The sequence below is a fragment of the Sapajus apella genome, unplaced genomic scaffold (genome assembly GCF_009761245.1).
Source record: "Sapajus apella isolate SASKATOON/1434 unplaced genomic scaffold, GSC_monkey_1.0 scaffold153, whole genome shotgun sequence".
Lineage (NCBI taxonomy): Eukaryota > Metazoa > Chordata > Mammalia > Primates > Cebidae > Sapajus > Sapajus apella.
Window position 1 is genome coordinate 2,326,423 of NW_022437093.1, and position 26,408 is coordinate 2,352,830.

The window sequence follows — 26,408 nt, forward strand, 5'->3', positions numbered from 1 at the left end:
GGGGGGGTCTCACTATGTTGCCCAGGTTGGCCTTGAACCTCTGTCCTCAAGCAATTCTCCCACCTCAGCCTCCCAAAGTGCTAGGATTACAGACGTGAGCCACCGCGCCCTGCCAATTTCCACATTTTGGATGTTCCTGAAGTAGTCAAGCTCTGCGGCAATAGGACAAACAAAGCCTCTTCTTTTCCACATAAGAAAACAACAGATGGGGCCTCGGCCTCCAAGGCCTCCAGGCTCAGCCTCTCTGCCTCCTCAGACCTCCCATCCTCCTGCCTCCCTGACTTCAGAGACCCAGGGTGACCAGTGGGCTTGGTGTGGTAGCTCTGAATCCTTCTCATGCCTCTTACTTACAGAGTGGTCTCCCGAAGGCTATGTCCTCATCTGAAAAATAGGGAGACAGCTAGGCGTGGTGGCTCACACCTGTAATGCTACTGTCCCTGAAGTCAAGGAGAGCACACAGGATTAGAAAGCCCGTTAGACAAACACAGCTGCGCAAACTGCACACGGAAGAGAATTCGGACTGCTCCGTTTTCAGGCATAATGTGCAAACCCTGCGTTTCAGAAGAGGGTCCTCCCGGCTCTGAAACACAAGCCAGTGAATAGCCACACACGTAAAGGAAGGCTGCCCCAGCAAAGCAGGCTCCCAATTACCTCTTTCAGAGTGGGGCCCTGCAGGGGGTGCTTTTCTCTGTGCTTGCTTGGTCGCTTAAAGAGAAAAATCCACAAAAGCTTCGTTATCATCAGGCTTCAAAGGGGCCTTAATGAGTCCTTCACGTGGCAGGTGCCTACAGCCAGCCCAGCAGCGGCCCTATTCTGAAACAAGGTCGAGGGGGCTGAGGGGAGAGGGTCTCCCTACCTGCAGGCAGCCACCGAAGAGCAGGTAAGACCCAAAGGGAAATGCATGACCTTGTTTCAGGTCGTTACAAAGTGCGAGTCCCCTGTAATCCCGGCACTTTGGGAGGCTGAGGTGGGAGGATCACTTGAGGTGAGGAGTTCAAAACCAACCTGGCCAACATGGTGAAACCTTATCTTTACTAAAAATACAAAAATTAGCTGGGTGTGGTGACCCATGCCTGTAGTCCCAGCTACTTGGGAGGCTGAGGCAGAGAATTGCTTGAACCTGGGAAGCAGAGGTTGCAGTGAGCCAAGATTGTGCCACTGCACTCCATCCAGCCTGGGCGACACAGTAAGACTCCGTCTCAGAAAAACAACAACAACAGAAAACAAAGTGTGAGTCAAGTGGCCCAATGTTAAGTGAAAAAACAAAAAACAAACAAAAAAAAAACCCAGCAGGATCCCAACCCTACTTAAAATCCCGTGAAAGTTCTGAGAATTATCTCTAGATCGTATACATATGAGAAAGACAGGCCAGAAAACACGAGGCGAAAAGATAAAACCAACAAACCTTAGTGGACAGCCACCTTGCGGGGGCCACTGGGCTGCAGCACGTGTGCATGAAATGCCACTGCAGAGACACAGCAGGTGGCAGGCAGGCTCTGGGTAGCCCCCTCAGGCCAGGAGAAGCAGAGTCGCCAAGATCCAGGCCGGGCTTTGGCCACAGCCCACAGCAAGAGCCCCAGCTGCCTGCACCACCGAGGAGCCAGTGCAAGTCAGACTCTGCACCCCACATGGTGCAGAGTCTAACCCAGTGCCCGGAACACTTCACCTGGGCAGTGGGAGAGGGAAGCACCTTGGGCAGGTTGTCCCTAATCCCAAGAGGACGATTTTTTTTTTTTTTTGGAGACAAGTCTTGCTCTTGTCGCCCAGGCTGGAGGAGTGCAATGGTGTGATCTTGGTTCACTGCAACCTCCTCCTCCCGGGGGTTCAAGTGATTCTCCTGCCTCACCCTCCTGAGTAGCTGGGATTACAGGTGCCTACCACCACACCTGGCTAATTTTTTTGTATTTTCAATAGAGACAGAGTTTTGCCATATTGGTCAGGCTGGTCTCGAACTCTTGATCTCAGGTGATCTGCTCACCTCAGCCTCCTAAAGTGCTGGGATTATAGGCATAAGCCATCACACCTGGCTATGACTGTTCTTAATAGCACCCCTGGCTGCAAAGTATCTTGATGGTTGCCTTACTGGGTATTCCAAACCGAATGAGTTTTACTCACAGGAGCCCAGGGCAATGGGCCCAGCCTGTGACTGATCAGCTAAGACCCTCAGGGTTTGCAGTAGACTCCTAAGGTCCCCAGCAAGTTAAGCTGCCCAGAGGTTGAGCCCTGAGTGACGTCACCCATTGTGACCCATCCAGGCTGCTGCTCTGTCTCCAGAGACATTTATCTCCAGAGTCTCATGTGGGGACTGAAACACGCCATGCGGGGGCTGCCTCTCTGGAACCCTGAACTTGGGACCAGAGAGATTCCAAGAGCTGGTACTTAGTAGTCATGTGACCGCGTTTTCCTGGGGCTTAAAATGAGCTGGTTAGACTCAGTCAAGCAAACTCTACGAGGCTCCATTTCTTTCTTTCCGTCTTTTCCTTTTTCTGTATTTTTATCATTCTGCAGAATCAGCCTCAATTTATTCATTGATAACAAGTAAGGATTCAGGCTGGGCATGGTGGCTCACGCCTGTAATCCCAGCACTTTGGGAAGCCGAAGTGGGTGGACACCTGATGTCAGGAGTTTGAGACCAGCCTGGCCAACATGGTGAAACTCCTTCTCTACTACAAATAGAAAAAACTAGCCGAGTGTGGTGGCGGGCGCCTGTAATCCCAGCTACTAGGGAGGCTGAAGTAGGAGAATCTCTTGAACTTGGGAGGCAGAGGCTGCAGTGAAGTGAGTCGAGATCACACCACTGTACTCCAGCCTGGGTAACAAAAGTGAAACTCTATCTCAAAAAAAAAAAAAAAAAAAAAAGTAGGGATTCAACATCTGCCTCAGAAATCAAAAGGACTGAGAAGGAAATGAAGACTCCAGTGCTTAGTAAACTGCAGGGTGCTGACCAGCTGCCGGGGCTGTTCATTCTCAATGGCCTAAAATGAGGGCTGTACCTACTAAGAGCGTCCGCTTCCTCTAAGATTCAAGAGAACACTCTTCTTACCAGAGCTGGGTGGTGTCTTTGGGGCGGGCGGGCTTTTTGCTGGAATCCTGGTGGCGTTGGCCTGGCCCTTCTGGCCTGGAGGGGCTGTTCCCCGGGGTGTGGCTATCTTCGTTTTACCATCAGCCCCCTGTAAATGAAACATGGTCGAGGGGTTTTTCACCACTGGGAAAAGTTACTGCCGCCAAGAGTCAACAGCAGCCCCACTCCGCCACCTTGACTCAAAGCGTGGCTAAGACTGGGGTGACCCTTTGCCTCCTAGATGCCACAGATGTCTTCTACAATCACAAGGGCTTGCTGGGCACACAAACCCACCTCCCCATCCAAACTGCAAGTCCCCTGAGGACACTTCCTCCCAGAGGAACTGTGAGCATTAGTTATCAGCATGAGTTGTCCCCAGGCCAGCAGAGCTTACAGCAACGATCGGGTCACTCTCCACTCACGTCAGTCACTCATAGTGCAGGACATTAGTGCACTATGGATATGCAACATCCATTTTCTAACGCTTATTATGGATTTAACTGATGGTGGCTGATTGCAGCAGAGGCCCTTGAAGACACTGTTGAACCTGACCAAGCATGCTAAAGAGAGCTAGGCCACGTTCTTTCATTCTCTCCCAAACAACCCTAAGGCCCCAGGAACTCCTTGGGTGTGCTCAGAGAAGGTGAGCACCGAGGAGGTGAATGCCAGCATCACTGACAAGGCTGCCAGAGAGAGCAACAGGTGCTGGCGTGGCACAATCTACAGACTGAGGGCAGTCCCTGAGTTCGGCTACCCAGCAGATGATCCTTAGACATAACACAAACTCAGAAAGGAACCGACATTAACCAAGGACCACAAGCTGGTCCAGGGGGGAGCAAGCTCGTGGGGCAGGTGTTACTGTGCCATGATGCTGGCCTACCCAGATCGGGGCAATCTGGAAGCATTTCTGCTTACTAAAATCAGGAAGGGGCAAAGGAACCCAATGACAGTAGCAATTTTGATTTTGATTTTTGAGACAGGGTCTTGCTGGGTTCAAGTGATACTTGTGCCTCCACCTCCCGAGTAGCTGGGATTACAGGTGTGCACTACCACGCCTGGTTAATTTTTGTATTTTTAGTAGAGACAGGGTTTCGTCATGGTGGCCAGGCTGGTCTCAAACTTCTGACTTCAGGTGATCCACCTGCCTCGGCCTCCCAAGGAACTAGGATTACTGGCGTGAGCCACCGCGCCCAGCCTTAGAGTAGTGATTTTGAAACCAAGGTCCCGCTAGGTGTCTTAGGGGCTGCTGCTATGAGGGCCTGTGAGGTGCTGAGAGGTATGGCCTTGAGCTCTCTTTTCCCCTTTGTCCAGAATTCTAACTATTCCAGAATGGAAGTTCTAGTATGTCAGAGCTCATTTGAAGAAAGGTCTTTGAAGCTAAAAAAAAAAAAACCAAACCAAACAAACAAAAAACCCACATTTGCAAACCACAGCAGAGCAGCCTGGTTCTTTTCAAAGGTGGTTTCCTTACCTTGAATTTCATCTCCTTTGCTCCAGAACTGCCAGTTCGGGGAGTGACAGAAGAGACGCATTTAGGAGAGGAAGGTGGCTCTGGGCACACGGCAGGGCTGGAGGGTTGGATCAGAGGGTCTGAGCTACCAGGAGTGGGGTGTTTGGGGCTAAGGCAAGGCCTATTTTTCAAGGTTTTAGCAGAGGAACGTGTGGATGTCTTAAACATAAACATAAATAAAACCAAAATAAAAGTCAGCGCATGGAGGAGGAAAACAAACTGAAAAAAGGACAGTAACTAAAAATAAGTAAGGCAGGTAATGGTTGAAAGCAGTGATCTCCAGGCTATTTTCATCGTGTATCCTTAACATCCCTTCTGATTAGTAAGAACGGGAAAGTGATCGTCCTCCCCAGTCATAGTTCTATATGACGGACTTACTCAACTCACATCTGAGAGCTTTCAGAAGAGGACATGAAAAATGAAAGGAAGTTCTAGTATGTTCTTTCTCCAGCCCGTTAGATGTTATTGTGCCCCTGAATTTGGAGACCACTGGTTTAAAGATGCTTCACATGAATGAGCTGATGAAGATCATCAAGGTACATGAATCTCAGGATGTTACTCAAGAAAATGTCCCCAAGTGTGTCATGGGTCCGAAGCGTCCCACTTTCTACTCAATTCCAGGCAAGGCGCTTTTTTGTCTGCCCATTAACCCATGGCTTCTTCCACCACACTGACAGGCTCATACAGCTACAATTAGGAGTACGCCCGCCCCAAGTTGGAAAGATTCTATCTGACATCACTTAGGGTATACCCAACCCCACCACATATGCTTTCTGATTAAAGTCTCAAACTAATATTAACACTACCAGGTGAATCCTAATCTGGCCAATATTAACTTTTTTTGGTTTGTTTGTTTTAGAGACAGGGTCTCCCTCTGCCGCTCTGGCTGGAGTGCAGTGGTGCCATCATGGCTCACTGCAGCCTCCACCTTTTAGGCTCAAGTGATCCTCCCACCTCTGCCTGGCCAATTAAAAAAAATCTTTTTTAAGAGACGAGGGTCTCGCTATGCTGCCCCGGCTGGTCTACAACTCTTGGGCTTGGGAGATGCTCCCACCTTAGCCTCCCAAAGTGCTGGGATTACAGGCATGAGCCACTGTGCCAAGCCTTCAGTCTTAACTCTTTTTCTTTTTTTCAGTTTGTCAGTGTAAACAACAATGCTAACTTTTGAACCCGTTCCACATGAAGATGCACCGGGGTGGGTGTCTGCATGCCTATCTCTGTGGAGAGGGAGGGGCCCTTGGGATGCAAGAGAGATGGTGACTGATGGCCACAGTTCGTCCTGCCCCGGGGGGATTTTGACGGGTGGGCATGGCCCTGGAGGAGAAGGGGGTGTTGGGAGTGGAAAAGGTCACACTCTCAGGACATAAAGTGGGGAGGCTAAGCCTCGAGGTGTTTCTGAGAGTGACTCGGAGCTCAGAGAAGGGTCCTGACCCAGACTTCACTGGCCCTCTTAGGGGTGTTATCTTATCACTTTCCAATTCCCCAGTGAAGTGGCTGAGGCCCTCTGTGTGGCCAGGCTTGGTGAGGAGGAGAATCCATGAGATGGGGCAGAAATGGAAGAGGAGGGACACAGGTGGGGGCCCCAGGACTGATGACAAGAAGGCAAAGCTGGGGTGGGGATACTGACGACCACTCCTTCCCTCACTGCCCACCTGTCCAAGGTCCGTCATAGACCTTTCCCTCCCTAGACTCTGAGCAACTCCAGGACAGGGATGTTGTACCCATGTGTACTGAATGAATGAATGAATGAATGCAAGCATGCATGAGGCTGGTATCCCCTGCCCCCTGGTCCCAGCACTAAATGTGCACCAGGATTGACAAGCAGCTGTCACTATCACTTCAGAGACCCAGGGCAGCTCTCCAAATCCCCGCAGGGCTGTTTGCTGCCTCACTAGGCAAGGATGGGGAGCCCTGACTCTGCAGGCACTTCTGGAAGCAGCCCGCAACACACCAACACACCACCGAATGCCCAGAGCTACACGGCAACTGGAGATGCCCTAGGGGCTCCAGTACTGATTAAAAATCAGATGTTTCAGACAGAATTTATGTTGGAAATTTTAGAAACCTTTAAGAAAAATAGGTCTTATCTAGCGTCATGGTGGGATTTTCCAGGAAAAATGCCACTGTGCAATTACGGGAGCATTTCCCCAGACACCAAGTCATTGAGGGAGTAAGTGATGGGTGAAGTGCAATGCTGAGGACGGGCAAGGATCTGGGTGCAGTTTATGCAGTGAGCGGAAGGCTTCATTCACTGTCCTGGGGATGGTTTTCAAACACACCTTCATTCACTGTCCTGGGGATGGTTTTCAAACACACCTTCATTCACTGTCCTGGGCTGGTTTTCAAACACACCTTCATTCACTGTCCTGGGTTGGTTTTCAAACACACCGTCATTCACTGTCCTGGGGCTGGTTTTCAAACACACCTTCATTCACTGTCCTGGGTTGGTTTTCAAACACACCTTCATTCACTGTCCTGGGGCTGGTTTTCAAACACACCTTCATTTACTGTCCTGGGGTTGGTTTTCAAACACACCTTCATTTACTATCAGGGTCTCACTGAAACTATGCTAAGGAAGCTGCAATCAGGAGCATGAGTTCATGAACCTGCCAACTGCTCTTCGCTGGGGTAAGCATCAAAACGAGTAAATGCTGGACTGTTTAAAAGCCTGCACAAAAATACAAAGCACTTTAAATGACAGCTGTACTTTAGTGACAAATGCTCCCCACATTATACATGAGAATGAGCTGGGACATAAAGCACAGCTTCTCTGTAAACGTGACCAGCTGCAGAGCTCCGTGGCGTCATCAGCTTACCTTGGCTTTTTTGTCATCGCCTCCGGTCCCGTCTTTGCTTTTACTGACCATGCGAGCTGATAAAATAGAAAATGAGAATGCTTGTCACCCTCCCTTTTCACTGTTCACAGAAAGAGCCAGCTGTGGTGAAGTTGGATTTCTCCAGGTAGGTCCACGTTTTGTTGAGTTGGGTCTGGGGGAAGCCTAGGCGGTTCTCTTTCCCCTTGAATCTGCTAGGTCTCATATTGTTAGTATCAACACAGCAGACTGGGGTCATCAATTAGAGCAACCTGGCAAGAGGGGGAAGCAGGTTGGCTGAGGGTGGGGCCATGCAGAAGGGATGCAGCACAAACTGTCACGGGGACACGCTGGCACAGAGGCTATCTAAAGAGGGTGCAGACTCCCTAACCCACTGGCTTCCCAACCTGCAGGCTCCTGCTCTGTTTCTGCCAGGGTCAGCCTTACCCCACTGGGGCCAGCCCCACTCCATGGATAGGTGTTTTAAAAGCCTCAGGGCCATGGATGTTGGTAGCTCAGTGAGGATCCAGCCTCCTGTGAGATCCAAGGATGGGGGATGGGTGAGTGGTCTCTACCTGCAGCCTGCCTTGGCCTTGGTTCCCTTCGAGGTGCCTGCTCACCCTCTTGGCCTTGGAGACTGCCTGGAGCCACCCTGGCCTCCCCTGCCCATGTGGCCAGATTGCCAGCAGTCCTGATGCCCACCTTCCTGGCCATCTTAGCTGACCACCCCATCCCCATCCCCATTCCTGGTCACCTGCCCGCAGAATAGGAGAGCCTGGCAGGGATGTCTTTATCCCCTAGTTGCTGGTTGGACCCCCAGAGCCCACCCCTCACTACTGGGGGCTTCAGCCACCAGCCCAGCTGCTCTCAGAGGGGCAAGCCCAGCCCTGAGCCAGGCCTGGGGGTTTCTTGCCACTTGCAGGCCTTCAAAGGGCACGAATCCTCACTGCTTCCCCCAGTTAGCTACAAACCAGCTACCATCATACATTCCCACAGACAACATCAGCTTTCATCACGCTCCTTGGTGAAACTAGTCCACTGACCTGTCAGCCAGCATCAGCACTGACTCACGCTTCTTCTCCTGACAGTCACTGCTGAAAACTGATGAGAGATTTTCTTTGGTTTCGATATCATGCTCCCCCTGCCCCATGGACAATCGGGTCTCTGGGAGCTTCTCATTATTGTCACCTGGATTTCTAGAGGACCAGCAATGAGTACGCCCAGAGGTTTTCCAACTATACCATGTGGCCGAAGCACTGCTAACAGACTCCCAGGCTTACCCCACAACTGCGTTCATAAGCCTGAAGTGGCACCCAGGAACCTGCACTTTAATAGGAGCCTGAGGCGGAGCTGACCCACGTGTTCTTTCCTTTGCTCACATCAACCAGCACCATCCATGGCACAACAAAATCATCTGCTAGATTGGCATTTCCCAAGCTGTGGAAGCACTAAACAAGTCTTCTTCCAGGAAATGTTAGTAGAAAGAATCAAGTAAGTTAGGGAAGCCCACTCTGTGACCTTCTCAGAGGGCCACAATGTCCATTAGCACATTAAAGGCTCTGACAAGTCCTGCAGCAGAAAAACCTATTTAACTCAGTCTGTTTTTTTTCCCCCCAATCACTGGGACATGGAACTTTTTTTTTTTTTTTTTTTTTTTAAACCCAGACATACCTATAAACCTCCAGTAGACCAGTATTCAAGAAAACATCATTTCGGGAAATACTGTAGTAACCTGTCCAGTCAGTCATTTATCCCCGACTGTTTTGGACTTTAAAATAAGACATAGGATTTTTTTCTGTCTTAACTTTATTTTTTGAGATGGAGTCTTACTCTGTCACCTAGGCTGGGTGCAGTGGTGTGATCTTGGCTCACTGTAACCTCTGCCTCCCAGTTCAAGCATTTCTCCTGCTTCAGCCTCCCCAATAGTGGGGACTACAGGTGCGTGCCACCACACCCAGCTAATTATTTGTATTTTTAGTAGAGACAGGGTCTCACCATGTTGGCCAGGCTGCTCTCAAATTCCTAACCTCAAGTGATCCACCTGCCTCAGCCTCCCAAAGTGCTGAGATTACAGGTGTGAGCCACCGTGCCCAGCCTGTCTTAACTTTTAAACACAGGCTTCTTTATAGTATTTCAAAGTTTTCTCTAAAAGTAAAATCTAATAAGAATGTAATGGATGCTTGCAGCTGTAAGCTTCAGTATCATCCATTTCTGGGCTCTGCAAATAACTGAAATGCTAAGGGTCCCAAATGTATGAACAAGCCCACCTTGTGGCTATGAGGCCTCCTGTGGGACACCATCTCTCCTCTCCCCGATACTTGGGAATCTCACCCCACCAATCCCACCCTGCAGGGCTGCTGTGGTCGAGTTCCCAAGGGCTCAAGATGGGCCCCGCTCAGCAACTCCCCCCCACCCCCACCAATGGCAGCAGGAAGATCCCCTCGTCCTCTGCTGAGGGAGGCAGAGTGGCGGCATGTGGACCAGGAAGATCTTGTCTCTGCTCCTTGTCTTCCTGCCACAAGGCAGAGCGGGTGGGGGCAGGGTGCTGGGCCAAAGGCACAGTGTGGGCTCTGGGCCTCCTCTGGAGGCTGTGTGTCGCCTACTGTGTGTGCCCTGAGTATCTCTGCATTAGGAGTCCACACGCTCCTGCACCTCCTCGGAGGTGCTGTGGGATGTGAGAGGGGCATGTCTTTTAGAGCCCACCTACCTGGATCCCCAACCTGGCTCTGTCACTTACTACTCAGTGGCCTTCCGCAAGTCACTATACTTCTCTGAGCCTCCGTTTCCTCATCTGCAAAGTGGGGCTACTTACGCCTATGTGGGAGAGTTGGAGAGTTCTAGACAATGAGAGGGCAGCTGTTATCCTCTTGGTGGAGGGCGCCTGCCAACCTCCTGGGGGCTCATGGGCCGTAGTGGACAAATCAAGTGGCCAGAGTCGAACAAGGTGGGGCACATGGGGCAGGGGTGCCGGTGACATGCAGAGTGGCGGGCAAGCGTGAGGGGCGCGTGTGGCCGCAGCCTGGGCGGGAGGAGGCCAGGGGAGGATAGCAGCTGTGCCCAGGTGTCGGTTTAGTGGCATCCTAGGAACGCTGGAAGCAGCAGGAGTCAGGAGGGCCGGAAGCTCAGTGGCAGTGCCCGCAGCCTGGGAGGCCCAGGAGGTCCCCAGGGAAGGAGCGAGGAAGCTCAAGACACAGACCTTTGAGTTGAGGGACCCGACTGACGGGCTTCCCCTGCGGAGCAGCGGCAGGCTGCTTTTTAGACGGCTCTGGAAGGTCAGCCTCTTTTGTGTCCTCTCCCAAAGAGGGTCCCCGGGCCTCTGCCCCGTCTCCAGGGGCCCCTGGAAATGCAGCCCTTTCCGAATCCTGCTCCGAGCATGCCTGCTCCTTCTGCATGTTGGCTGTGATTTCCACGTGGAACATGAACTCGGGGGGCGTGTCCTGCCCTTCGGCCAGCCCTGCACTGGGCCCGTCAGGCTCTGAGGCCGGGGTCTCTGCAGAAACTTTGGAGAGGAAATCGACTGGGTGGGGGATGGCGCCTTCTGCTGGGAAGCCTGGGACACCGGTGGCTTCTCTGGTGAATGTCTGGGGAGGTGGCCCATCTTGGGCTGGGGAGACCTGGGAGGGAGGGGAGTCCTGTGGGGAGGACTCGTCGACGTCGCGGTCTTCATCCATTTCCTTCTCGCCCCCCGGCCTCTCTTTGCTCCCGGCCCCCTTCAGTGGCAGCTCCTCTGGGTGCAGGTCTCCCAGAAGCTGGCGCTTCAGCAGCTCAGGGGCACAGCGGCCGCCCTTTGTGTCCTCAGGTCCTGTCCCCAAAGGCTGGTGTGTGGCCTCTCTGGGGTTCTCAGGCAGGAAGGGAGCCCCAGGCATGCCGGACACGAGTTGGTGGCTCAGGCTTGGGGTGCCTGGCTCTCTGAGGAAGACTTCCTGGACCACCTTACCACTCTCAGGCTCCGTGTGGAGGTATGCAGGGGTGGCGGGCTTCGGAAAGGCTGGACCCTCCTCGGCCCAGTTCCTGCCTTTTGGTCCCCACTCCTGGGAGGGCTCCTGAGGGCCTCCTGTTGGAAGAGGTGCTGGGCAAACAGGATGGTACTGAGGAAGGCTCGAGGTCAGCGGGACGGGAGCTTCCGGCTCTTTCTTCCCCAGGCACGGCCCGGAGACGCCAGGGGCCTCTCCGCAGGGTCCAGGCTGGACATGAGCGCTAAGCTCATTGACTGGGGGCCTTTCAGGTGCCTTCCTCTGCTGGCCTGGAACTCTCAACTCCTCTGGTTTGAAGAGGCAGCGAGAGCAAAAGGTTAGCAGGGGCACATCAATTGCTTAAGAGAGGGAGCATCGTCCTGGACAAAATGACATTGAAAGGGCATCCCAGGCCCCCAACAAAGAGATAGGAGCATAGCTCTGGGCTCATCTCGCTGCCTTTGGTGCTGGGAATGACAGCTCTCCTGTTCTAGCTGCCACCAGCTTGCTGGGTGGCGCTGGGTGAGCCCCTGCCCTCTCTGGGACTCAGTCTCCTCATCTGTAAAGGGGGGTCTTAGACGTGGTGACCTCCGAGTCCCCTTCTGATGTGGGTGTTATTCCTCTGCCTGTGATGGGCTCCAGTTGGGCACAGAGCAATTGTCACACATCTGGAGCCAGCCTGGGCTTAACCACTGCAAAAGCAGGAGAGCTGTAGAAGCGCCTCCAACTTTCTAGAAAATTTGAGCCTCCCAAAGATTCTAGCCTCTAGATGGTACCTGGCTTGGGTGTAGCGAGACTCCCCTTTCCTCTCCCTGCCTTTCACTGTTCCCCCTGCCACCTTTTTTTTGATATATGGTCTCGCTTGTTCACCCAGGCGGGAGTGCAGTGGTGCAATCACAGCTCAGTGCAGCTTTAAACTCCGGGGATCAAACGATCATCCCGTGTCAGCCTCCCGAGTAGTTGGACCCACAGATGCACGCCACCACGTCTGGCTAATATTTTATTTCTGTAGAGACGGGGTCTCCTTATGTTGCTCAGGCTGGTCTTGAACTCCTGGGCTCAAGCAATTCTCCTGCCTTGGGGGTTACAGGCATGAGCCACCATACTTGACTTCTGCTCCCTTTTTTGGTAAATGAAACGAGCGAAACCGGTGCCCACAAACTCTACCTCAAGCACAGTGTCTGATAGATTCGGAAAATCCAAAATGTGTGATCATCAAGAACGAAGTCTTTACCGATCAACCTGCCACAAGACTCCTCGAAAAAGAAGCCCCATTCAGATCTACCCGGGCCACTGACCGCAGACAAGCCCCCTGCACAGGTGAGGTCGGCCCGTTTTCGAGGAAGGGCTCTGCACGGCAGGCAGTGACGGCCCTCAGGACCATTGCCGTGCCCTGGTCACACAGCTTGCTGCATGACAACCCAGCTGATCAAGGGCACACTTCATTTTTTTCTGGTTCATTCATGTGACATTCATTAATGTGGCTGTGTGTTAAGAACAGGAGGATTATACTCCTTGGTTCTCCAAATAAGCACCCTTGATGTTTTTTTAACTCCCAACTCTTTGAATACCCAACCTTGTCCCAGTACAACCACCATGCAAGTCACCAGCTCTGCTTTAAACAAAACCTGCAGCCCTGAAGGATTTGGGGACTTGGAAAAGAAAGAGATTTGGATGAGGCGAGGGAGGAAGGTGTGGTCATGGACACACAGGAAACACGTGGGCCCGACCCAGTTGGAGGCAGGGTGGTTGCCATGGGCTCCTCCCTGACAGGCCCGGTCCCAGCGCAGCAGCACCTCCAGCCTGACACTGGCCACGCTCACAGCCCCTGCAATCCTTGTTCCTAGCATCCACCACAGTGCCTTCCACACAGCAGGTGGTTAAATCAATGGATCCTGCATGGATCAACTGGTGTCACTGATTCTCACAGGCTCTGTAGGTGTCTTGTGGGAGCCCTTGGTCAGTCTTCGGGAAGAGCAGCACAGAGGCAACCCTGAGCCTGAGCGTCAGGACTGACCAGAGGCAGGGGCTGCCCCTACGCTGCCCCAACAGGCCAGGTCTCCACTGCCTTCTAGAAGACGCTTTCCTCCTAGAGTTTACTAGAGTGCTCTTGACTGGGATGTTACTGTACTCTGATATAATACAATACTTTAAGAAACACCATTAAAAAAAAGAGACAAGGACCCCAGACATAAATAGTAAATGTACCTTGAAAAATCATGGATACAGGATTGTACTCTGTGTGTGTGTGTGTGTGTGTGTGTGTGTGTGTGTGTGTGTGTGTGTGTGTGTCTGTGTATCAATGAGGAAACTGACATGATCAATTACACCCCTGGAGGAAGAAGCCAGGTTAGGAGAATTTTTTTTTTTTTTAAGATGGAGTCTCACTCACTTTGTCGCTCAGGCTGGGGTGCAGTGGCATGATCTCAGCTCACTGCAACCTCCACCTCCCAGGTTCAAGCAGTTCTTTTGCCTCAGTAGCAATTCTCTTGCCTCCTACTCCTCCCGAGTAGCTGAGATTGCAGATGTGTCATCGCACCCAGCTAACTTTTGTATTTTTACTAGAGACAGGGTTTTACCACATTGGCCAGGCTGGTCTTGCACTCCTGGCCTCAAGTGATCTGCTTGCCTTAGCCTCCCAAAGTGCTGGGATTACAGACGCAAGCCACCGCACCCGGCCTGGTTGGGAGAATGTTCTGTTGATTTCCTAGCACGCTAGGTACTCAGTAAATATGAAATGTAGCAATTCCCAGGGGTTAGGAGACTTTCAAGATAAATGAGTATTGGAAACACAGTCGTCCAGGTAGGTTAAGCCCCCATGCCCTCTTCAGGAGGCCTGGTCACCCGACACTTACAGAAGAAAAGTCCACCCCTCGTATACAGGCCTTCCCATATCTTATTTATTCTCAACACACTGCAGCTCCATCCTCAAACACCTTTTTCCATCTTGCTAATAGGTACTTTATCCCTATAGGATTCCAGGCTGCTGTGAGAAAACTTAAAATTCAGTGAGCACCAAAGTCTAAGTTCCCAGCAAAGATGGTGGCCGTTTTTTTTTTTTTTTTTTTTTAAATTGCATGGAATATGTTCTGGGGGCATGTAGACATAGCCTTCACTATATATTGGCAGAAAAAAACTCAAATTCACTTCTATTTATGAAAATACATGATTTCTAGGTGTCATACTTTATCAATGCCTCTAATCTTACCTAAGCTGAAAAACGTGACCTCAGAGAAACAGGAGCCAGGCTTCTAGTTAATTTCACACATCATCTGAGATTCCTCCCTTATAGTCGTTGTCCCTTCTAACAGTTTTTGAAGCTCTTTGTTAACCTAACAACAAAACTGCACCTTTCTGTGTCCTGTCAGAAGAGAAATGTCACCTGCTATAGGCTATGACCCCTCTGGGGGTAGGAATGTGTAGTTAGGCCTCAAAATACCCTCAAGAAGGCAGAGTCTCCTAGCATGAGACGGCCTGAGAGGCAGCTCTAAACACTGGACAAATCCCATCCCTCAGGAGAAAAGAACAGCGTCTTCCCTGCCCTTTTGCAATCTAGAAGCTTCCACATATTACAGTAGGCTCTCAAGTTCGTTCATCTCACAGATGACAGAAAACAAGCTCAGCCCACATTATGTCAGTATCAGAGGTCTCCTATTTCCTAAAGTTAGGAATCTCTAGGATTTAAAACATTTTTAAGATACTTATGATAAATGATTATGCAAAGCTGCCTTTCGTGAACACAGCAGTTTGGTTCCTGAAAAGAAAATCGTGAGGTTTGAAGGGTGCACAGAAGAAAGTTTACAAGGAATAGCTTGGGGGTGACATGGCTAAGCCTCGCTCCACGGTTAACCCTGGATGGGCCAGAGGGCAGCCTGCAGCGAGAACTACCCCCACATGTTTGAGTTTCTTTCTTTCTTTTTTTTTTTTTTTTGAGATGGAGTTTTGCTCTTGTTGCTGAGGCTGGAGTGCAGTGGTGTGACCTTGGCTCACTGCAACCTCCACCTCCCGGGTTCAGGCGATTCTCCTGCCTCAGCCTCCTGAGTAGCTGGGATTACAGGCACCCACCACCACATCTGGCTAATTTTTTTATTTTTAGTAAGACAAGATTTCACCATGTTGGCCAGGCTGGTCTCAAACTCCTGACCTGAGGTGATCTGCCCACCTGGGCTTCCCAAAGTGCTGGGATTACAGGCGTGAGGCACCACACCTGGCCTTGAGTTTCTGTTACACATTCATTCTCAACTCTCAGGATGGACAAGGCTAGCATCTTTTAGGACACTAAACGCCACAGGAATTGCCCAGAAACGGTGTTAGAAAAAAAACACTAGGGCTCTTTCTAAATTTGGGCAGCCAACCTTTGATAACAACCAACTCCCTAAAATCTCCTGGACTTGTGAATTAGGGCTCAGGTCCAAATGATCTTTCTAGGGCAAAGCCCACCCCACGTTCCTCCTCCTAACCCCTAAGTCATGGCAGGCAATTCCAGTTCACTGACCTTGGGTCACGTGACCAGCAGCTTGGTCTTCCGGGGTGGGGGTGTCTCCAATGCCTGCTTCTTCAGCTGGTGTATGTGTCAGCAAATGAAGGGGGATAAAAGCAAGACAGTTACTGTTTGCCAGAAACCAAGCTCTCTGTATCTTCTGGTATTTTTCCTAAAACACGCAGGGAAGTCACATCCCAAGAATACCAAGGTGCCACAGCTCTGACTTCTCTGCAGATGTCACTGCAGATGCTGGTGATAAAAGTTCACTAAACAAAATGCACAAGACCCACCCGCAGGCGTGGCTACACCTAGTAGGAAAGACTTTTTCCACTTTGGGACCGGGGTCCTGAATGTCTCACTCGACAAGGACACACAGGATAAGTGAGGTCAGAGAAGCAGTTTGCTGCTGAGCCACGGTTGTGGAGGCTGTGTCTAAGCAGTGACTGCACCCAAAGTCCCAGCCAGTGCCCCAGCAGGGCGGGATGTTCAAGGAAAGACGGCCTGGGCTGTGGCGTCGGGGAGATGGGGTTCATATCCAGGTACCAGTGTCATTCCACCTCTCTGAGCCTCCGATTCCTCATCTAGAACCCCAAGATGAAGATATTAGTTTGTCTTGTAGAAGGGCCGTGAGGATTACCAAGAGAATTTGTGTGGACATATTTAACCTGGTGCCTGGCACACAGTAGGTGCCCCTAACTATTGTGTTTCCTTCCTCCCAACTTCTGAGCAAATGCTTTTCACAGAATGTCCTGAACAGGTGCTACCTTGTGAGAGGGAGGCTGGCAGTGCTGGTGAGCAGATTTTGGGGTGTCTTGGGCTCCTGTTTAGGAAGCCACAGCTTACCCCAAACAAGAAAGACAGAACGTTCCAGACCACATCAATAGCATCCAAATCAATATGCTTTAAAAACACCAATTTCTGCATCACGAACCATCAGGAATTGTCCAGAAGAAGAGTTTGTAAGGCACGTTGGGCACATTGACGTGCACTGACTTCAGGCCACCAGAATCGCCAGCATTCCCTGAGGACAGTGTCAGAGGCCACCGCCTCTAACAAATGCCTACATGCTGCTGGCCAGGCCATTGGTCTTAACTCCCAGGCCTGTACCTAAGTCAGTCTCTGTACCTAAGACAGGAATGCCGGATCTTCAGCACCGGCCAGCACAGGCTTGTGGAAAGAGCTGAGGTGCGGGCGAGGAAGGTTCTCGAGTTGCCTAGCAGCCACGTGGTAGCCTCAGAAACACCCAGGCCACTGGCAGTCCCAGGCAGTTGCTGAGGGGATGAGAGGGCAGGCAGCGGGCTCAAGGGGCTCCCATCGCTAGCGCTAGTGTGACACAGACACCCTCAGCGTCCATCGGCTGACAGTGCGCTGCCCACAAGGCCCAATGGGAACAGCACCTTGTCATGTGACAACACCGCTGAGCAAGTGTTGGCTTAACTGCCCAGGCACAGCTCTGAGTACAGATTCGGCCTGAGTTTCTGACAAGGTGATGGAAATGGCAGAGAGGCTCAGAGCAACAGCAAGTCCAGCTAAATGCCAGAGTCCTTGAGACAGAGGACATGAGGAGGCTTCCCCGGACACCCTCACTGCTGCGGCACTGGGTGAGTTGCCTTGCTGTCACACACCAGTGCAGAGCTGCAGTAGCCGGCCCAGCGTGAGTCAGGAACTGGAGACTGTGCAGCCTTGACTCCACCAAGGAGGGAGGGTGGGCACAGTGGAGGGAGGGAGGGCACGGAGTGGAGGGAGGGCACAGAGTAGAGGGCATGGTGGAGGGAGGGAGGGTACGGAGTGGAGGGAGGGAGGGCACGGTGGAGGGAGGGAGGGCACGGGGTGGAGGAAGGGAGGGCACAGAGTGGAGGGAGGGTAGGCAACGGGGTAAAGGGAGGGAGGGACGGAGTAGAGGGAGGGAGGGCACGGGGTGGAGGGAGGGAGGGCATGGTGGAGGTTGGGCCTCACATCACCGATGGCCTCTCTGTACCCTGGGAGTGTTTTACAAGATCGAGGGGACCCTGTGCTCTCCAGGAAGGCAGGATCCTGCAGCGGGGTAGCCACACTGCACCCCGACTGGATGGGCCATAGGGAGTTTCACCGGAGCGCCAAGAACAGCAAACAGGATAGGCCATAGCAAGGTGCCAACTGAAGTCTGTACTGCCGGTAGCTGAAGACATATGCACCCAACTCTAGAACCTCCCCACCACACAGAAGGCATAAAGGGGTCTTTGAAGAGGATTTCCTTGGGGAGAGTGGCTTGGGGGTGACAGGAGTGGCTACCTGGCCACCCCCCATCACAGTCCCAGCACAATTGTTTCAAGGCAATACATTGAGACACCTGGTGTGTGTCCCCTCTGGTTAGGGACCTGGTGGACTGCAGTCAGGGCCCCACCAAGGAACACTAGAGCATGGAAGATGGGCTGGCCTTGCTTTGGGGGCAGAGCAAAGGACAGTTGCTGTAGCCCTGAGGCCCATCCATGCATCCAGTTTGCTTTGCCGGCGTGTTTCCCATGGACCCCATGTGGGGACAGGCCAGACAGAGGGCATGGGAGCCTCAGATCATGTCTAAGAGGTGGCCACCAGCAGGACCTCAAAGGTGAGGCTGCAGCCAGATCTTCAGACCCCCATGGGGCCAAGGAGAGAGGACACGGCCACCAGAATCCAGCACAGAGGAAGGGCTCTTCAGGGGAGGATAGCTGGAGATGGCGGGCTGGGGGAAGAGTCTAGAAGAAATCAAACAAGGTCCCCGCAAGAGACAGAGAGAGAAAGAGGGTCTCCCTGACACCTCTGCAGCGAGTGTGAGGCAGCTCACACCAGGACCAGCTCAGTAACAACATTCCTGCGTCCCTCACCACTCCCCTCCCTGCCAGCCCCCCAGGGGAACAGCTGCAACTCTGAATGGAGTTAGAAGCTTTGACTGTCCCATGGGCCTGGGCAATCTACATTATTTAGCATTTGCACACTGTGTTTTGCCACTGTGGAGACTGAAGTACTTTCAATTACTTTGGCATGATGGAAAAGTCAAAGAGTTGTGTCGAGTTTTCATTCTGGGCAGGGGAGAGATTTCCCCAGCGGAATAACCATGAGGGGAGAGAAGGAAAGTCAAGCTCCTCATGATCTCATCCTGTGGGTCATGCCACGGTCTTCACATGTCCTTCACGCTCAAGGCTGAGGCTCTTCCCCACCTTCAAGGACATCCCCTCCACCCATCTCAGGAGACCTCACTGATCAAGTCACAAAGCAGAAACGCACTCAGAAGGGGCCAGGGTGGGGCTGCTCTCAACATGCAGAGCCCTAGAGAACGCTGCAGGCTTCCCCAGTAGCTGCAGGGAGCACCATCTTCAGGAAGCAAACCGCTTGCCTAGGCACACCTTCCCTGCGCTCCATTGCTGGTGAAATCCTGTCTAGACCTCTTCTGTATTTCTTGTTGGGCAACTGGGCACCCTCCAAATCACCAAACCAATGGCTGGCATCTTTACGTAAGTGCAGGGAGGAAGACATGCAGGAAATGACTCCAGGAGCTCCAGGCTGTGTGGGCGCTTCCTAGGCCTGGTGGGCTGGGCCACTCTCGGGTGACTGCGGCCTTGGGCCCAGCGCCTCGCCTGATCGATTTCCCATCACCCGTGTTAACAAGGCTTCTGGTCAAGCCTGTTCTACATGAATACATTTGAAAAGGAGACAGAGTCCCGGAAATGGGAGCTAGATCACGGGTCTCAGCTCCTGTGGGACCACCTCATTACGCTCACCAAAATGTGTGGTCCAGTCATCTGCACCCTCTGTGCACTCGGGTGATCTTGGGGTCCACCCCTTGGGCGGTGACCCTGCCCCAGGCAGTCTGAGCAGGAGGGTGGATTGACCTCAGGTGTCAAGAAGGCACGGGTCTGGCACCACCTGCCCCAGAGAACCCTGCAGAGAACTCTCTGGAACTGACGTGCTGACTGAGGGAAGATGAGGAGCATCTAGAAGGAGTCCAGAGGGCCCTAAATGACCAGGGAGGTCACCAGGCACCGATGCATCAAGCTACTCACAACCCAAGATTCTCAGAAGCCAGCATCCCCCCGTGTTCCTGCCTCACAGGGGGATAAACATACAGAGCGCTCTCGCTCTGTTGCAGGTCAGCTGGGACACCCAGCAGGGTCTTGACTGCCCAGGGGTCTCTGGGGCTCACCCTCACCTGTGGTTCCTTCTGGGATCTCCGTGTGGGGCTGGGCAGCAGCCTGCTCGCCGGGAGCTCTCTCATCCACTAAGGGCGCTGTCACATCTGGAAACCACCGAGAACCACCTTAGAGGGGCCAGGACGAGCCACGCCTAGCCCCTCACCTTTGCTTTTGTGGAGGAGCAATGCAGGGAGGGGGAGTGAGGAGGGGATCAGCCATTTGCGAGAAAGCAGCCCTGGGGCAGGGCTCGAGGCCCCTGCTGCCAGCTCCCCAGGAAGCAGGCTCACATGCTGCCGCGTGGGACTGGCTCATGAATTGCCCGCTCACCCACCAGGAAAGCCTGGCAGCCCTGTGGAAACGCTGCCATGAAAGGGACTGCTGGGCATGGCCCCAGCCATTTTTAAAGAAAAAATACTGAAAACCAGATGACTGCTCACAGCTATTTGATCCGTAAGGCGAGAATAAAGACTAAGACAGCACAGGGACTCCAAGGTTAGGGTTGGGGGCCTATGGCTTTGCTGTGAGGCTTTGGGTAAGTCCTTGGTCCATTTTGATTGGACAGTTTCCTCATTTGCAAAATGGGAGTGTCATCTCTAGGTGACTTCCAAGACCTCCACCAGCTCTAACCCTTATCTCCAATCCTATGACCCACAGTCCGAAAGTGCAGAGTCCCGTATATGGCAATAAATAGGACCAGTCCTGTCTGGATTCAGGCATTTGACTGTCAGGTGGGTCCCCCTTCACAGCAGAGGCAGGAGCGAAAGCTCTACCACCAGAAGCTACTATCAATTTCTCATCAAGATGAACACTTCCAAATCAGTGCTCCTCCTGAGCAACGCCCTGGCACACTCCCAGGTCATTCCGGGTACACATAAGGAGTTGTCAGCTTTGAAGCCTTTCCAAGTTCAATGAAGGGCATTTTAATTATGGTTGTCTTGGGTGCAGGCGGAGCAGCCAGGCAAGAGTCCAGCCCCAGCAGGCTCCCTCCACCAGGGGCGGGGGCCAAATCTCTGGAGTCTCACACCTGCACAGGGTCCAGGGTACATCAAGACTTGTCTGGTAGATTCTTACTCCTGTTGAGGGAGCACTGAAAGCCAAGGCTTGGGAAGCTTGGCATGAGGCCTGGCATCGTCTGGTAGGACTTTCTCAGGATGGCAGGCAACTTGCAAAACCGTCCCGACAAGATGAGCAGGAAATGTCTTGCATCGGTGGCTCTAAGAAGGAGAGCCAAAAGAATTTGACCTGGGTATTCTCACGAGGCTAAGAACTTCAGCAGTAAGACCCACACCTGCTGCGTCCTCCAAAGATACAGCATTAGACCGAGCAACGGGTAGGCACCTGACAGCCACTTTCCGAATTAATCCAAAGGTGGGTGCTTGGGGAGACACTGGGGCCAGTTTTTCACCCCGAGACCCAAGATCCAAATGAATGTGCAGAGCCTGAGAAGTGCTGAGAAAGGAACCTTGAACCTTCCTGGGGAGGATGGAGAGACAGAGGGGCAGATACTGCCAACTCGTGACTGGAAAGCCATTATCAACATCTTCTCCTTTGATTTCTTCTGCTAAAGAGGCTGGAAGGCAAAATTCTCAATGTCTCAGCCTTGCTTGCAGCAAGGGATAAGACCCAGCTCTGGCCGATGAGATGTAAGTAGAAGACTGCCATTTGCAAGAAAACTCCTGCTTTCCTAATAAAAAGGGGACACATTTGGTTTCAGGGCCCTTTTGGCCAGTTTACTTTGAAACTTGATCCTGCTTCAAAGGCAGATGTGATGGCTGAAAGTGCAGCAGCCGCTTTGTAACCATGAGGCAACAATCCAACCACTAAAGATGACAGAGGATGAAGACAGATAAAGAACATGAACCTTGAGGTCATGATCCTTGAGAAATGACCCTTGAGGTACTGTCCAAGTCCATGCATCTGATTATGTGAGACGAGTAAACCTCTTCATGTACATGCAACAGTTAGTTGGGGTTTCTGTTTCTTAGAGCCGAATGCAGTCTTGACTGACACAGATGGGAAGCAAGAGATGATGACCAAAATCAGGACTGAGGAGCATGACAGGAAGGATGTGAGGGGCTAATAACCTAGATGCTGACTGTCTGGAAAGGACAGGTTAGGAGAAGGGCTGGAACAAACACCGTGGCCAAAGTCCAGAGGCCCAGGCCACGCCCAGAGCCCACAAAATGAAGGACACTACGGCAAGATCAGGTGTGCACTGCCCTGCCCCTTCCCTCAGCCAAATGGCTGCTCTGGGACCTGCTGGCCCCTGAAGAAAGAGAGAGGAGGGGGCTTTTGAAGGGGGTGTGGGAGGACAACCATATTGAGGGGTGCTTTGTGAAGGTGTGTGTGGGACTCTCCAAGCATGGCTGCCTCCAGAGCACACATGGGATGAAGGTGCCCGCACTCAGCACCCGCGAGCAAGGCATCAAAGCAGGGCTCTGCTCCCGCCCACTGTCCTGCAAAGCCCTGAAACAGTGAGCACATCTCTCAGCCAGGGGGGAGGGAGCAGCAGATGCAGCCAGGAGGGAGGCTCAAAGCACAGCTAAGCGCAGGCTGGAGGCGTGGAGGGGGCGTTTGAAGGGAGCCATGGGGTGGGCCCACCTTCCGCCGTCGGAGTGCTCTTAGCATCAGAGGTTTCAGAGCCCGGTTCCTCAGATCCGTCCTCTGCGGGGGTCTGTAGGGGAGATTCTGGAACACACACAGTGAGCCCTCAGAACAGCAGCCTCTCCCAAGCGCACCCTTTTGATCTCAGGAGGAACTGGGGAGCCGTGTCTGGTGGAGCTGAAAATCCCTCCGCGTGGCAACATTTGGAACACGGCCTTGTGACACATCCACAAAGGAAACCAACCCTACCTCCCTCCCTACCAACATGACTGTGCCCCACATCAGGGACATCAGACAAGGACGCAGGTGATGTGCATTTGCTCCTGGGTGAGAGGAGAAGGTGTCGCTTCACCAGCTAGTTGTGCCACCTGAGGCAAAGGTTTATCTTCCACTGATCAACGGGCAGCAAATACCAGAAAGCCGAGCCACAAATGAACCTTCCGCTTTGTCACTGCTATTAGTTAACAATGAGTAGACACCTGGAAAAACACTCAGAGATCCAACCCCTTCTTTGGAAAAGAATCAGCTCAGGGCACACACAGCGCCTACTTCTAAGTGGGTGTTGGGTTGCATTTGGACTCCACCCAGCTCCCTTCATAGAAAGATCTCCAGTGACTGATGGACAAGCTGAGTTACATTTGAAATGGCAGCCATGGGTACCTACAAGAAAACTTTCCTTTCAGAGTCAGAAGCCTGGGCGAGGGAGGCCCAAATGAACACGTGGCTGACAGTCACACTGTCCACCAAGAATGTCCTTAGTAAGGAGGCTTTCGTTGGCTGAACAGAAATGAGAAAACTACCGCGTCCTCCTGGAAGGACTCAATTGTCCCCTCCCCTATGGTACTTTGGCCACTGGGAGTCACTCTGCCCTGGTTATTTTATGGGCTTATCAATACCTCACGCAGTATTGGGGCTGAGCAGGCCAAGGCCTTACACTACGGGTGGCTGAGACTTTTTGAGAGCCTGATATATACAGAGCTGAGTGCTAGGTACTGGGAAGGGACAAAATGTTCAGAAGACACAGCCTGGGCTCCAGGAGCACACGCTCTCCTGAGGGAGGATGGCCACAGAGCAAAAGCCTCCAGGGCAGGCCCAGGGCAGCTGATAGGGTCCTTCTGGAGGTTCCCCACCAGGACGTGGGAGTTGCAGGCTAGAGAGCACAGGACCAAGGGTCAAGACGGCTGTGGGTGCAAGTCCCAGTTCCACTTCTTTCTAGTCAGGTGGCCTTGGACCTGCCTCTCAGGGCCTCCGTTTCCTCATTTGTAAAATGGCTGAGATGACCTCAACTCTACCCGTCTCCTCCTAGAGCTTCTGGGAGGATCCTATGAGTTAACGTTGGTAAAAGCACCTTCAAACCATGAGGATTTACATGTGTGGACCTAGTCCTCATCGATGTAAAGGAGCCAAGTGTTCATGTGGGCAACCCTGGGCTTCCCTTCAGCTCAGTCCCACCTGGGCTGTCCACAGGGAACCACTGTAGTAAGTCATGGCTCAAACCACGATGGGTGGGTGGGTGGATGGATGGATGATTGGATGAATGTATTATTGGATAGGTGACTGGATGGAGGGGTGAATTATTGAATGATTAGATGGATGTATAATTGGATGTATAATTATATGGATGGATATGTGAATTATTAATTATTAGGTGGCTGTATGAATGAATATATAATTGGATGGAGGTATAATTGGATGTATAATTATATGGATGGATGTATAATTGAATGGTTAGATGCATGTATGAATGTATAATTGGATGGATGTGTAATTGGATATATGACTGGATGATTAGATGGATGGATAAATGGATGGATGGCTGATGAATGGAGACGTATAGATGTATAGATAATGTATGTTTGATTGAATGGATAATGGGATGGATGGAGGAAGGAATGGATGGATAACTGGATGAATGGATGGAAGAATGAATGATATAGAGATGTATGGTTGGATGTATGTATGATGGACGGATGACTGTTGGATGGAAGGATGGATAAATGGATAGATGGATGAGCTGGTGATTTATGGATGTATGATTGGATTTATGTAAGATTGGATGGATTACAGGCTGGATGAAGGAAGGGATGGGTGGATGGATGGATGGAGGGAAGAATGGACGATGTACAGATATATGATTGGATGGATGTATAATTGGGTGGATGATGGGATGGATAAAGGGATAAATGGATGGATGGATGGATGGATGGATGGTGTATAGATGATTGGATATATGTATGATTGGGTGGATGGAGGAAGATATGGATAGATGAACAGATGGATGAATGGATGGATGTGATGGTAACATGTAAAGCTTCCATCAACATTTCTGAGTTCTTCACCAGTACCTCTTAGTCATCTTCCCTCAGTGTCTCTTATGCCGGGCACTACACGCCCAGAAAAGCCTCTCCAGTCTTCCCCATGGTGTCTCAGCCATCACATCAATGGTTCCTCAGTTCTCAGCTCAGTGAACTCACTCCCCTCCGTATGACAGAAATTCCTCACTCTTCATGCACACGGTGGCTGAATGGGTTTCCTCTGCTGTCTAATTGTCCTATTCATGGCTTAGATTCAAATCTGGAAGACTGGAAGATAGATCAGAGCTGCTAGAGTCAGGCAGATGGGGCCCAAATCCTGGCTCCACCAACTATTGGCTGTGTGATGCTGGGCAAATTACCTAACCTCCCTCTGCCTCAGTTTTCTTCCCTGTAAAATGGGAATGGTAGTAGCTCCACTTGCTCACAGGGCTTCTGCCAGCATGAAACTGCTGAATGCTTATTTAAAGCACTTTGTACCATGCCTGGCACGTGAGAAACCCCCAATAAGTGGCAGTGATTATTTTTAGTCATTATCATGTCACCTTGGTTGATGGGCCCAGTGTAGCAATGCTCACACTCACTGGCAGGAACTTGAGTATTTTATTTAGTGCCAATGGTGATGACGCAGATATCAACTGGGAATCCTGGAGGGCCCCTAGCAGGTGGCTGACCATTGTTCCAGCTGGACAAAGTGGCTCCGGTCATGTGAGGAAAAGTCAAGCATCACTTTGTAGCCACAGCCCCCATGAGATTAATACTCCATCAAGCACAGGGGGATGTTTAGTCTGGAAATTGCAAACACTCCCTCTGTGGCACAGACTGCTGAGGGCCCACCTGGTGTCCATTCTCTCCATCCTCCTTGGGAACAGAGCCCTGATATATAGGACAGGGCTGTGCCCAGTTAAAAGGCCACATCTTACAGCCTCCTGGGCAGGAAGGGGTGGCTGATGAAACCTAAGGGAAGTCATTGGATAGGAAGTCCAGGATGTCTGGATGGGAGGATGGGAGGAGCTAAGCTGGGAGGGTCTCCCTTCATGTCCGGCTCTCCTCCTTCATTTTCCAGCAGCCTTTCTGAACATGAGACATCTTGAACATGGAAGTCACATGCTCAGAATGGTGTGGGTTTGTTTTTCCTTTTCTTTTTGTTTTTCTGGCTGTAAGAAAAGATTATTGTAAGCTCACAGGCTGTGCAAAACAGGCTGGGTACCAGGATTGGCCTGTGGGTCACAGTTTGTGTAGCTCTGCTTTAAGGAATGGCTCTGGGGCCTTGGTGGGGGTCAGGATGAAGGTGTAAAGTCTCAGGGCTGCTGTTGCAAAACCAAGATTTGTGGTGAGGAGGTCTGTGCTGGGTGGAAGGGAGGTGAGGTCTTTGGGTGCTGTGGAGGGCTGTGGGAGGAACTGGCCAGGGTCATGAAGGACAAGTTGATGGTGGTGCCACCAGCAGCAGTAGAGAAATGAGGAATGGCCCAGGATGGGGGAGGACGGAGCTTGGTTTTTACTTGTTAGGTTTTGGGTGTGGCT

At 51.8% G+C, this 26,408-nt stretch overlaps 1 protein-coding gene and 1 long non-coding RNA gene across 12 annotated transcripts in view; both read right to left on the reverse strand.

The window, feature by feature from the left end:
* The window catches only part of MAPT (microtubule associated protein tau), a 128,443-nt gene that overhangs the window by 32,908 nt on the left and 69,127 nt on the right, over positions 1–26,408 (reverse strand). For 3 of the 11 annotated variants that reach the window (XM_032265988.1, XM_032265985.1, XM_032265986.1), the window contains exons 3-9: positions 22,570–22,656; positions 19,986–20,072; positions 15,833–15,898; positions 10,581–11,645; positions 7,388–7,443; positions 4,533–4,730; positions 3,044–3,170 (exon numbers count right to left, since the gene is read on the reverse strand). In XM_032265988.1, the coding sequence (XP_032121879.1) occupies positions 3,044–3,170; positions 4,533–4,730; positions 7,388–7,443; positions 10,581–11,645; positions 15,833–15,898; positions 19,986–20,072; positions 22,570–22,656 (1,686 nt within the window). The remainder of the gene's footprint in view (positions 1–3,043; positions 3,171–4,532; positions 4,731–7,387; positions 7,444–10,580; positions 11,646–15,832; positions 15,899–19,985; positions 20,073–22,569; positions 22,657–26,408) is intronic. The other 8 variants (XM_032265992.1, XM_032265991.1, XM_032265994.1 and 5 more) reach the window with 5 other exon arrangements.
* On the reverse strand, positions 5,558–7,381 carry LOC116541648. The gene is made up of 2 exons (XR_004264884.1): positions 7,033–7,381; positions 5,558–6,813 (listed from the first exon to the last, which is right to left on the reverse strand). It is a non-coding gene; the product is annotated as an uncharacterized LOC116541648 (long non-coding RNA).